This window comes from Palaemon carinicauda, chromosome 3 (genome assembly GCF_036898095.1).
Source record: "Palaemon carinicauda isolate YSFRI2023 chromosome 3, ASM3689809v2, whole genome shotgun sequence".
Lineage (NCBI taxonomy): Eukaryota > Metazoa > Arthropoda > Malacostraca > Decapoda > Palaemonidae > Palaemon > Palaemon carinicauda.
In genome coordinates this window covers 142,287,770-142,300,373 of record NC_090727.1, presented here as the reverse complement: position 1 = coordinate 142,300,373, position 12,604 = coordinate 142,287,770, and the positions used below count along the sequence as shown (strand labels likewise).

The 12,604-nt window shown below is 40.4% G+C and overlaps 1 protein-coding gene across 4 annotated transcripts in view; it reads left to right on the top strand.

The window, feature by feature from the left end:
• CenB1A (Centaurin beta 1A) overlaps positions 1 to 12,604 on the top strand; it is a 66,943-nt gene that overhangs the window by 39,922 nt on the left and 14,417 nt on the right. For all 4 annotated transcript variants that reach the window (XM_068370761.1, XM_068370762.1, XM_068370763.1 and 1 more), the window contains 7 exons: positions 826 to 932; positions 1,614 to 1,806; positions 2,191 to 2,305; positions 10,092 to 10,252; positions 10,706 to 10,866; positions 11,778 to 11,944; positions 12,351 to 12,464. In XM_068370761.1, the coding sequence (XP_068226862.1) occupies positions 826 to 932; positions 1,614 to 1,806; positions 2,191 to 2,305; positions 10,092 to 10,252; positions 10,706 to 10,866; positions 11,778 to 11,944; positions 12,351 to 12,464 (1,018 nt within the window). The remainder of the gene's footprint in view (positions 1 to 825; positions 933 to 1,613; positions 1,807 to 2,190; positions 2,306 to 10,091; positions 10,253 to 10,705; positions 10,867 to 11,777; positions 11,945 to 12,350; positions 12,465 to 12,604) is intronic.

The window sequence follows — 12,604 nt, the reverse complement described above, 5'->3', positions numbered from 1 at the left end:
AAAAAAAAAAAAAAATGGATTATGGTTTGAAAAACCAGATACAATTTGTTGTTGCTTCTTCTGGTTCAAGAATGCAATACAGTATATTCAAATATTTTATGCACCGATATATAATATAATTATTAACCATAGGCTATGAACTCTATATATGGACAAAGTTTGAAGATTATTCCAACTAAACCATGTTTTTTTTTTTCATGTACACTATATCTTTTTTTATCATTAATAACTCATCTTTGTATATTCCACTCCAGACTTTACTGAATTAATGTACTCTTCTTTGAAAGTACTCTTGCCTGTGGTTGTTCATATATACTGCTCATAGAAGTCAATTGTTCAATCAATTCAAAATCAATTTTGACTCCTTCAGTAAACAACAAGTGAGCCGTACTATATTGATAATTAATCTGTTGACTTACAGAGAGCCAGAGTCATTTTCCTTAGTTTGTTATTCTGTATAATGTTGCTCCCTAAGTCTTCAATTCCTCGAGCACCTGTTCTAACCAAAAGGCTAAAATTTTGGGGGGTTATTTTTCTAAGGATTATTTCTTTGGCTGCTACAGTCAAGTCTGAGTTAATGAAGTCAGCGCCAGTAAAGGATTTTGCCTGCATGACTAACAAAAAGCCATTTTTAAGCTTAATCTAGTTATACTCTAATTTTTATGTGCAAGAATTACAATATTGTGCTCATTGTTATGGGCCGAAACAAAAATCTCAATTCAGATTTAGAGAAGCTTTTCACAGAATTTTATGTCCTCATGAAGAAAATAAAGTAACAGGTATTTCAACTGTGCGATTAGTTTCACATTATCTATTCTATTCCAGGCTGTGGCAAGAAATAATGAGCATTCCGGGTAACGAAACTTGCTGTGATTGTGGTGCAACAAACCCTCGCTGGGCCTCCATTAATCTAGGAATAACACTATGTATAGGTACAGCACTTATTTTACTTTTGAGACTAATAAATTTGTATATGTTAAGGCTTTGCTAATGATTTCTTTTCTTGTGGAATGTGTTGCATCAGATTCTACTTTGACGGTGACAATCGGCATGAAGTTTTTATTTATAAAGAGGCACATTTGGCTTTTTATTCACCCAGTTTACCTTTAAGACAAGGTGAAGTAGAAATGTTTCTAAGATTTGGTTTGAACTAGAAAAAATAGAGTATACTGGGTACTTTCAAATTTACCACATTTTTGTTCTCATTGTTTTCAGGCTTTTATGTAGTGGCCATCCACTGACATATCTTAATTTAGTTTATTGTTGAATTTACTGAATTGTATTATTATTAGTCTTGATTTGTAAATAAAAATAATAGTTATATATCAATTTGCCATCTAATTTTATATATTTTATGTTAACAGCATGTAGATTTCTAGCAATTAGTGATGATTTTTAAAGAATTATTAGCCTGTAAGAAAAGTTTTGACTTCTGCATTTGACAAAATTTGTATAGGAAGCAGAATTGTGTGAAACAAACTGAACTAAGATTTGTCTATCTTGCCTTCTGGGCCTGATTTACCTCTCGTAAATATGATTTAATTGTTTATTGAAATTTTACATGGGAGTGTAGTATTTTAAATTCTATTATAAAGGAAAATTTTTATTTCCAGAGTGCTCCGGTATTCATCGTAGTCTGGGCGTACACTACTCCAAAGTACGATCATTAACGTTGGATGCTTGGGAGCCAGAAATAGTCAAGGTGATGGTAGAACTAGGCAATAAAAACATCAACTCAATATACTTAGCAACATATTTACCAGATGAAACTAATTCCTTAAAACCTCTTAGACCTGACAGCCAAAGGTAAATATGGATTACTACTACTGTGAAATTCAACCAGTTCTCTGAATTATAACGTATGATATGAAAGTCATGAAATAGATGTTTGCTTGATTTTTAGTGCCAGCTATTTTATTCTCCAATTATGGGGGAACTTAATAGTCAAGTGACCACAAAACACTCAAATTGCCCTCATCCTTTTTTTAGGTACAGTACATTTGAATATAATTGTATATTGTAGAACAATTGTTAATTATTTTATTAGTGTAATAGGTATATAAAGCTTGTGAACAAAATGTCATTTTAAATTGGGCGTTTCAGAGTTAGATCTGAACATATTTTATATTTTTTGTCTATATCATCTTTACTACGGTTTTTTTACTGTTGTTGCTTTTGATGTACTTATAGATCAATTCGAGAAGAATGGATTAAAGCCAAGTATGTTGAACGAAAATTTGTGAAGAAATTACCGACTTCCATTTTAGACGGGTCTTCATCTCCCACTTCTAATTCACCAGAAAAGGTATTTACATGTACTTTTTTTCAACAAATGTTGAAAGAATGTGTTTGTGTAGCACCATCATCTTTTTTATTTATATAAATGGAATATGAAGTAAATTCTGTAATAGAAAAATAAAGGAAAATACTGTAAAATGTAAGCCACTATTATAAGGATGAAGCCCTAGTAGTTTAGTAGAAGGAAAAAGCAAAACTAGTGCTTAAACAATTTATTCTCTTCTTTTGACCTTGTTAATCCCCCTGGTTAGCAGTATTCGCCACTCACATCAACTTTCTCCATCTATTTCTGTTCCTTGCATTTCTTCCTTAAGTCCCACTCCACCCATATCCCTGCTCACTACATCCATCTATGTGATCAGCTGATGCCCCAAACTCTTCCTTATCACTTGAATGTCCTTAATTCTTGTGATTGGTTCAACTACCTCCTTTGTTATTACATGACTGTAGTAACTTTGACGAGCTTCCTTAGCCTAATTTTTTACATTACATATACAGTACCACACATTCTTCTTATATCTTGATACTCTCTCCTTTCCAGTAGTGATATTCCAGCAATCCACCTCAACATCCACATCTTCCAACAGTCCCTCCTCTTTCTTCTCAAGTGCCCAAGTTTCTGCCCCATATAATAGTACCAGCCTGATAACTATCTTGTAAATCTTTATTTTAAATATTTAACTTAGCCGGTGAATATATATAGCTGCAACTCTGTTGCTCGACAGACAAAAAACTGTAAAAAACTCGCCAGCGATCGCTATACAGGTTGCGGGTGTGCCCATCAGCGCCAACTGTCGGCCAGATACCATACTCAATGTAAACAAAGACTCAATTTCTTCTCTGTCGACTTGTCGACAAGACGTACTTTACTCGCTGTTGAAACCTGGAGTTTTTCCCATCATATTTGGTGAAGTACTTTATTTTGGTTTTGAGCTTTCGCTGTGTAGGGTTTTTCTTCAAATAAATCCTTGAACTCTTTTTTGTATCGGATTCATTGTTGATGACTTAGATCGTTTTTTGGAATTTTCCCTTGACCAATTCAAAATGGCTGACCTTTCACAAGTTCCCAAGTTTAGAAAATGCAATGCTAGGGACTGTTCTAGGCGTCTTCCAAAGGCTTCTCTCGACCCTCACACTGTTTGTTCCAATTGTCGGGGTAAAACCTGTCAATTGGAAGATCGGTGTGAGGAATGCGTGGGCCTTTCGGAATTCGATTTTATCGAATTTGAGAAGTACACACGCAGGCTAGAGAGAGATAGATTAAGGAGAAGTTCTTCTAGGTCGTTAGATTTTTCCTCTCCTCATGCCCCTCAACCTATTCCTTCCCCTGTAGTGGTTGTTCCTAACCCCCCTCCTAGCACTCAGGAACCATCGATGGCTGACATGATGCGTGCTATCCATGCCTTGGGGGAGAGAGTTGAGTCCCTTGCAAGTGACCGCAATCAACTCATGGCGGATGTTAAGGAGCTAAAGTGCCAAAGTGCCGCGGGAAGTGATAAAGTGCCTAGTGAAAGTGTTGTGAACAGTGTTGCGCTTGAGGGTTCGTCTGTTCGTGCCTGTCGTCCTCCTAGTCCGGGACCTCTTGCAAGCTCCCAAGCCCAGGGGAGAAGCAATGTCGTACGACGCATGGGTTCGAGAGGCCTTGATCAGCGAACAGACGTTCCCTCCATGGTATCAGGCGTATCTCCCCAAGATCGCCCCTACCTACGTAAGACGAGAGAGCCCGTTTTTACCTCGTCGTCCGAAGGTGTTTCTCGTAAGAAACTTTGGACCAAGGTCTCACGACCTTTAAAACGTAAGTCGGTCCCTTCAGGACAAGTCCAACGTCCCGGTTGTAGCCACTGGGTCAGTTCGGACTCGTTGCCGTCATCTGATGACTGCTCACCGCCTAAGAGAGGCAAAGCGGTACCGCCTCAGTCGCTAACCCCGTCTATTGCCGCACCTGCTCCCGTAGACCCTAAATGGGCTTTGCTGCAAGACATGCAGTCCAAGCTTGCGTCCTTGATGGAGGACTTTAATGCGGAGAAGGTTGCTGCTGAACCTTCTGGCCAACAACCTTCCAAGCGGTCTGTTGTGCGTCCTGTTGACGCTGAGGTTACCTTCTCGCGTCTACCAGTTGAGGTGGTTCCTCCTCCTATGCGACCCAGTGTGGGTTGCCAGCCGCACGTTGACGTTAGGCGACGCACGGAGGTGGTTGTTGACGTTCAGGACGTTCAGCAACCATCAGAGGTGACTTGTTTTGACGCGGTGCGTCAACCTCCGCAACCCGGTATGGTGTTGACTGCACAACCCAGATGGTCTAGACAGTCTCGGGTGGACGCTGTGCGTCCTCGCGCACCCATGGTTGTTGACAGTTCACAGACTGTGCAGCAGTTCCATGACGTTGCGTCCGGCTCCGTTACGCATGCACCAGTGCAACCGGACTCAGCGAGCCAGACGTTGCCCACTCCGTTGCCGTTTCCTCATCAGTTTTCGGATGAGGAACTTTCAGATGAGGACGTTGCTGAACCACAAGACGATCAACCTTCAGAACTGGACGAGCCTAAGGCAACCCAACCATCATTGGACTTTAGAAAAGTCATGGCTGTATTCAAGGAGTTGTTTCCAGACCACTTTGTTTCTTTGGCTCCTCGTTCTCCTCCGTCAGAGTTTGTATTAGGAGTGCCTGCTACCGCACCTGCCTTTACGAAACTCGTTCTCTCACGCTCATCCAAGAGAGCTTTGCGGCTGTTGGGAGACTGGTTAGAGTCTAAGAAGAGGTTAGGGAAGACAGCATTTGCCTTTCCCCCATCTAAACTCTCTTCTAGATCGAGCGTCTGGTATGCCACGGGAGAAGTTCTCGGCTTGGGAGTTCCTGCCTCTGCCCAGGGCGACTTCTCAAGTCTTGTAGACTCTCCCCGCCGCCTTGCCATGAGACGCTCGAAGGTTTGTTGGTCACCATCGGACCTGGACCACCTTCTTAAAGGGATATTTAGGGCTTTCGAAGTCTTTAACTTTTTAGACTGGTGCTTAGGAGCCCTGAGCAGGAAAATCTCTTCGCCAGATAAGGATATTTCCTTGCTCATTATGTCCTGCATGGACAAGGCCGTCCGTGATGGGTCCAATGAGCTAGCTGCCTCATTCACGTCCGGAGTCCTGAAGAAGCGAGAGTCTCTCTGTTCTTTCCTGTCGGCTGGAGTTACGCCATGCCAGAGATCTGAACTTCTCTTTGCTCCCCTTTCCAAGTGCCTGTTTCCTGAAGTCTTGGTAAAGGAAATTGCCGCATCGTTAGTTCAGAAGGACACCCATGATCTAGTTGCGTCCTCGGCTCGCAAAGCTCCCCCTTTGCCTACATTCTCTGCTAGACCGAGGATAGACACTCCAGCGTCTCGCTTTATTCCGCCCTTTCGTGGCAGAGCCTCCAGCAGAGGAGGTGCTCGTGCCGAAGGGAAACGAGGGAAGAGGAAAGGACCCAAGTCCTCCAAGGGCAGAGTCTGACTGCCCGCAACTTCAGACAGCAGTGGGAGCCAGACTCAAGAACTTCTGGCAAGCCTGGGAGAAGAGAGGCGCAGATCAACAGTCTGTGAAGTTACTCAGAGAGGGGCACAAAATCCCTTTTGTACGCAAACCCCCTCTAGCGACGTCCCCCATCGATCTCTCTCCCAGGTACAGAGAGGAAGAAAAGAGACAAGCCCTGAAACTGGAAGTGTCTCTTTTGCTAGAGAAGGGAGCGGAAGGTCAAAGTCTCGGACCTTCGATCACCGGGATTTTACAACCGTCTCTTCCTAGTTTCAAAGAAGACAGGAGGTTGGAGACCGGTGCTAGACGTCAGTGCTCTGAATGTCTTTGTCACAAAGACGAAGTTCTCCATGGAGACCACAAAGTCAGTCTTAGCAGCGGTCAGAAAGGAAGACTGGATGGTCTCGCTAGACCTAAGGGACGCCTACTTCCATATCCCCATTCACTCAGACTCCCAACCTTTTCTGAGATTCGTCTTCGAAGATGTGGTTTACCAGTTTCGGGCCCTGTGCTTTGGCCTAAGCACAGCTCCTCTCGTGTTTACGAGGCTGATGAGGAATGTAGCCAAATTCCTCCACTTATCGGACATCCGAGCCTCCCTTTATTTGGACGACTGGCTTCTCAGAGCCTCTTCCAGTCGTCGCTGTCTGAAGGATCTAAAGTGGACTCTAGATCTGACCAAGGAATTGGGACTCCAAATTGACAGATCTGACCAAGGAATTGAGACTCCTAGTCAATTTGGAAAAGTCGCAGCTGGTCCCATCCCAAACTATTCTGTATTTAGGGATGGAGATTCACAGTCTAGCTTTTCGGGCTTTTCCGTCGGCCCCCAGAATAGATCAAGCCCTGCTATCCATCCAGAAGATGCTGAAGAAGGAACGCTGCTCAGTCAGGCTGTGGATGAGTCTGATAGGGACGCTGTCATCCCTGGAACAATTTGTATCACTAGGAAGACTACACCTCCGTCCTCTTCAATACCATCTGGCTTTTCACTGGAAAAAGGACAAGACGCTAGAGGCGGTCTCGATCCCGATTTCCGGAAAGATAAAGTCTTGTCTGACTTGGTGGAAGGACAATATCAACCTAAGAGAGGGTCTTACCCTGGCTGTTCAGACTCCCAACCACGTTCTCTTCTCGGACGCATCGGACTTGGGCTGGGGCGCGACACTGGACGGTCGGGAATGCTCAGGTCTGTGGAACTCGAGTCAGAGGAGCATGCATATCAATTGCAAGGAGCTATTGGCAGTTCATCTGGCCTTGAAAAGCTTCGAGTATCTCCTTCGAGGCAAAGTGGTGGAAGTAAACTCGGACAACACCACGGCCTTGGCGTACATCTCCAAACAAGGAGGTACCCACTCACTGACGTTGTACGAGATCGCAAGGGACCTGCTCATCTGGTCAAAAGGTCAAGACATCTCCCTAGTAACGAGGTTCATCCAAGGCGACTTGAACGTCATAGCAGATTGTCTCAGTCGGAAAGGGCAAGTAATTCCAACCGAATGGACCCTCCACAAGGATGTGTGCAAGAGACTTTGGGCCACTTGGGGTCAACCAACCATAGATCTCTTTGCAACCTCGCTGACCAAGAGGCTTCCAATCTATTGCTCCCCAGTCCCGGACCCAGCAGCAATACATATAGATGCCTTCCTCCTAGATTGGTCACATCTGGATCTCTACGCATTCCCACCGTTCAAGATTGTCAACAAGGTACTGCAGAAGTTCGCCTCTCACGAAGGGACAAGGTTGACGTTAGCTGCTCCCCTCTGGCCCGCGAGAGAATGGTTCACCGAGGTACTTCGATGGTTAGTAGACGTTCCCAGAAGTCTTCCTCTAAGGGTAGACCTTCTACGTCAGCCACACGTAAAGAAGGTACACCAAAGCCTCCACGCTCTTCGTCTGACTGCCTTCAGACTATCGAAAGACTCTCGAGAGCTAGAGGCTTTTCGAAGGAGGCAGCCAGTGCGATTGCTAGAGCAAGGAGAGCGTCTACCATTAGAGTCTACCAATCGAAGTGGGAAGTCTTCCGAGATTGGTGCAAGTCAGTTTCTGTATCCTCGACCAGTACCTCTGTAGCTCAAATAGCTGATTTTCTCTTATACCTGAGAAAAGGACGATCCCTTTCAGCTCCCACTATCAAGGGCTACAGAAGCATGTTGGCATCGGTCTTCCGGTATAGAGGCTTAGATCTTTCCAACAATAAAGATCTGCAAGACCTCCTTAAGTCTTTTGAGACCACCAAGGATCGTCGTTTGGCTACCCCTGGATGGAATTTAGACGTGGTACTAAGATTCCTCATGTCAGACAGGTTTGAGCCGTTACAATCAGCCTCCCTGAAAGATCTCACTCTTAAGACTCTTTTCCTGGTATGCTTAGCCTCAGCTAAAAGAGTCAGTGAGATTCATGCCTTCAGCAAGAACATCGGATTTTCGTCGGAAAAAGCTACTTGTTCGCTGCAACTTGGTTTTCTAGCCAAAAATGAGCTGCCTTCTCGGCCTTGGCCTGAATCTTTCGATATTCCCTGCTTATCGGAGATCGTAGGCAATGAACTAGAAAGAGTCTTATGCCCTGTTAGAGCTCTTAAGTTCTATTTAAAGCGTACTAAACCTTTACGAGGCCAATCTGAAGCTTTATGGTGTTCAGTTAAGAAACCATCCTTGCCTATGTCAAAGAATGCTTTGTCATACTTTATCAGATTGTTAATACGAGAAGCTCATTCACATCTGAGTGAGGAAGACCGAGCTTTGCTTAAGGTGAAGACGCACGAAGTTAGAGCTGTAGCAACTTCCGTGGCCTTTAAGCAAAATAGATCTCTGCAAAGTATAATGGACGCAACCTATTGGAGAAGCAAGTCAGTGTTCGCGTCATTTTACTTGAAAGATGTCCAGTCTCTTTACGAGAACTGCTACACACTGGGACCATTCGTAGCAGCGAGTGCAGTAGTGGGTGAGGGCTCAACCACTACAATTCCCTAATTCCATATCCTTTTAATCTGTCTCTTGAAATGTTTTTAATGTTGTTTTTATGGGTTGTCCGGATGGCTAAGAAGCCTTTCGCATCCTGGTTGATTTGGCGGGTGGTCAAAGTCATTTCTTGAGAGCGCCCAGATTAGGGGTTTGATGAGGTCCTGTTGTATGGGTTGCAGCCCTTGATACTTCAGCTCCTAGGGGTCTGTCAGCATCCTAAGAGGATCGCGAGGCTCCGTAAGGAAGACGTACTTATAAGGCAGAGTAATCGTCTAAGTCGACTTCCTTACCAGGTACCTATTTATTTTGTTTTTGTTATATTGATAACTTCTAAAATGAAATAAAAACTCTTAGCTCATAAGATGTAAACATATTTAACTGGTCTCTACCCACCACCCTGAGTGTGAATCAGCGATATATATTCACCGGCTAAGTTAAATATTTAAAAATGATATTTTAATTATAAAATAAATTTTTGAATATACTTACCCGGTGAATATATAAATTAAACGACCCTCCCTTCCTCCCCAATAGAGACGCAGTGGGATGAGAAGAAATTGAGTCTTTGTTAACATTGAGTATGGTATCTGGTCGACAGTTGGCGCTGATGGGCACACCCGCAACCTGTATAGCGATCGCTGGCGAGTTTTTTACAGTTTTTTGTCTGTCGAGCAACAGAGTTGCAGCTATATATATTCACCGGGTAAGTATATTCAAAAATTTATTTTATAATTAAAATATCATTTTTGAATCTTAATAAAATTTTCTTGGCTAAAACAAATCCAATTAATGAACTCAATTTTTGCCATGCTGCTTTTCTCAAGTAGAGTTAAACTCATTGTCTGTTTTAGCACCCATGTTTGGTTAGAGAACAAAATAATGATTAATTGCACATCACAGTGGAAAAAATAAAGATCTATCTGTTTAAATGTATACTTTACCCAGAAATTCTATCAGGAGATGGTAACAGATACTTTATGATAATTTTTTGTGTTACTTGCTATTAAATGTTCGATGAGCAAATGGAGCATAAGAAAAGGTATTTTTGTTGATCATACAATCATTTAGCAGTCCTCAATCTTCATAGTCATTCACTGTTTGGAGTTTTGGAGAATTTTAATTCAATACTTATTATTTTTGGGTTATCTGGAATCTGAATGAGTAAAAAATTTATTCAAGTGGAGAAACGTGAATTACTTTTTATTAAATGTTGTAGAGATTACTGTCATAATGTGTTTACTGTTTTATACTTAGCAGCGATTGTGATTTTTATTATGAAAGAGTAAGAAAGTTCAAATACTGTGTAATACCCTGCTATTTGATTGATTTCAGAAGCCCATAAAAAAGTACTGGAGTGTAATGCGGAGAAGGAAACGCCTTCACCGTAGGAGTAGGAATATCGGTGATCAGACGAACGACGAGTCATCGGCTAGTGAACCAGGAACTCCAGTCAATCATCCTGAATCTCAGATTATACCTCAAATTCCAATAGAGTAAGTTCACCAGCATTCCAAAAAAAAAAAAAATTGGTGCCATTAGTAAATTTGTTGTCAATATTAGGAGTGGGAAGGAAGGAAGGAAGGACTGTGAGTACTATAATAATGTTCAGAAATACCACCATTGTTTAATGAATCACTTAGCTCAATGTCTCAAGATTTTGGTGACTTTAGCTTAGGTCTTTTTATTAGGGAACCTTATAATGTTTTTGAAAAATTTTAGTTTAGTTATCAGTAATAATTATACTTATGTTGTCATTATGAAGTCCTGTATTCAGGAGGTTTTTACTTTACTTTCTTCTATGTAGGTTGAGCAAATAAGACTCGTCCTTTTCCTTTTTTTCTTTTATTCATAACAATGTGTCAATTTGATAAAAAAAAGGTTAAATTTTGTACTTAAGTGATTTGAACTAAGGAAATTTTTCTAATTGAAGTTTTCTTTCTTTCCAGACCTAACAGCCCTATTACAGATACAGGGGAAAATAGCAACATATTTTTATTTGATATAGCTAAACATAATAATACAAGTAACAGAATATCCCAAGAAATTGATAATATGTCTCTGGCAAGTGACGACAATTCAACAGATGGAGAGCATTCAACGGACTATGGTAAATTGTTAAAGTTCTTTTGCTCTATATTATTATAGTTAATGGTATTCTTACAGAATTAATAGTATAGTATTTGTTACTTATTTCGTTGAATCAAACCAAGAGATTTTTAATTTCCTTAGTATGTGAAAAGATAACAATAGACCAAAGAACTAGAAAGAGAAAATCAATGTATTCAATTTTGTCATATATTGATATATGAAAGCTAGAAAATAAGTAGAGGATCACATAAAGTACTTCAGTAAATATCAGCTAAAGTTTTAAATTTTTTGCATGGTTATTAGAATACAGCATCTTTTTTACATAAAGTATATCTCGTAATTTGATTTTCTCTTTAGAAATTAAAAACCATAAGGTGTATGATGAACCTCTGAAGAGAGTACAGTACAGTATTTTATTCTGAAATACCCAGAAAGTTTTGATATGTAAATAGTGTTTAGAATTGATACAGCAAAATTTCTTTAAAAACTAAAATTAAAATTTAGCTAGCTGACTTTACTGAATAATGGGCAGCATATTGGAGAGGGAGGTGTAAAGGTACAGTACGTAAAGAGAATCATCATAGGCAAACTATGTTATGACCTTATAATCAGTATTTACATGATGTATTTGTTTTTCAATCAAGCTTCAGACTGCACTTCTCTTTATTTTATAACTCTTACTTTAGCATATTAGTTGAATGTGTAAAGGTTAATAAAAATAAAATGATCTAGCTAAATTATCCATTTAAGTATTATTGATATTGATTTTTGTTTGAAAATTCCATTTTAGTATTGGTTACACCACTTGTACAAGTTAACGCATGATTTCTTCATGGAAAAATAAATATTTGACTTCTGATAGTGAGTATCCTTGGTTCGATTAACTATTTCACTTGTCATTTATTAAACTTTTTTAATATGTCTTTCCAGTCACTGAAGAGTCACTATCAACGCTCAACCCTGATGTCTTGCTCTTTCGTGCTTGTGAAGCTCATAATTTGCCCATGATGTGTCTTGGTTTGGCAATGGGGGCAAATAAAAATTGGAATAATCCTGATCAAAGTGGAAGGACACCTATACATCAGGCTGTTGAGAGTGTTAGTTTTGGATTGATTTTCATTTGTTTGTGTATGGTGTTGGTCTGCTGTAAACATCTAAGTTTTGTGTTTTTGCAAGAATTATTTAAAACATATTAGATGATATCTCATATTTTTGTCACTAGAATTTTTACTTATATCAATAGTTTTCCATTTTTAATTCTTAGCATTAGACATTGTCTTATAAGATTTTAGTAGCAACATGTAATGCATTAAGTCTTAGATCTACTGTACTTAATTCTGGCAAATAGTCAATAATAGGGGGTAATATATGCCAGGTAATTGAAGCAATATAGTAGAATAGTCCTTTTTATAAGACTGACTTTTTGGAATAGAGGATGAGGAGATTTTAATTCCAGTACATTATGGGCATTTTTACAAAACAGTAATGTTATTTTCTTTGCAGGATTCTGTTATGGCTTTAGAATATATGCTAATTAATGGAGCTAGAGCAAGCATTCAGGATTCCGAAGGCCGTACCCCACTACACCTTGCAGCACTTAACTCTAATATTGGTCAGGTAAGGAATAAGCTTTAAAAACCATTTCTTCTCAAACGCCTTACTCATATATTGCCTGGTTTTAATGAAGGAAATCCCAATCACACCAATGATTTTTCAAGATTTAAGGAAACTTTATTATACGTCTAGTCCTGCATATG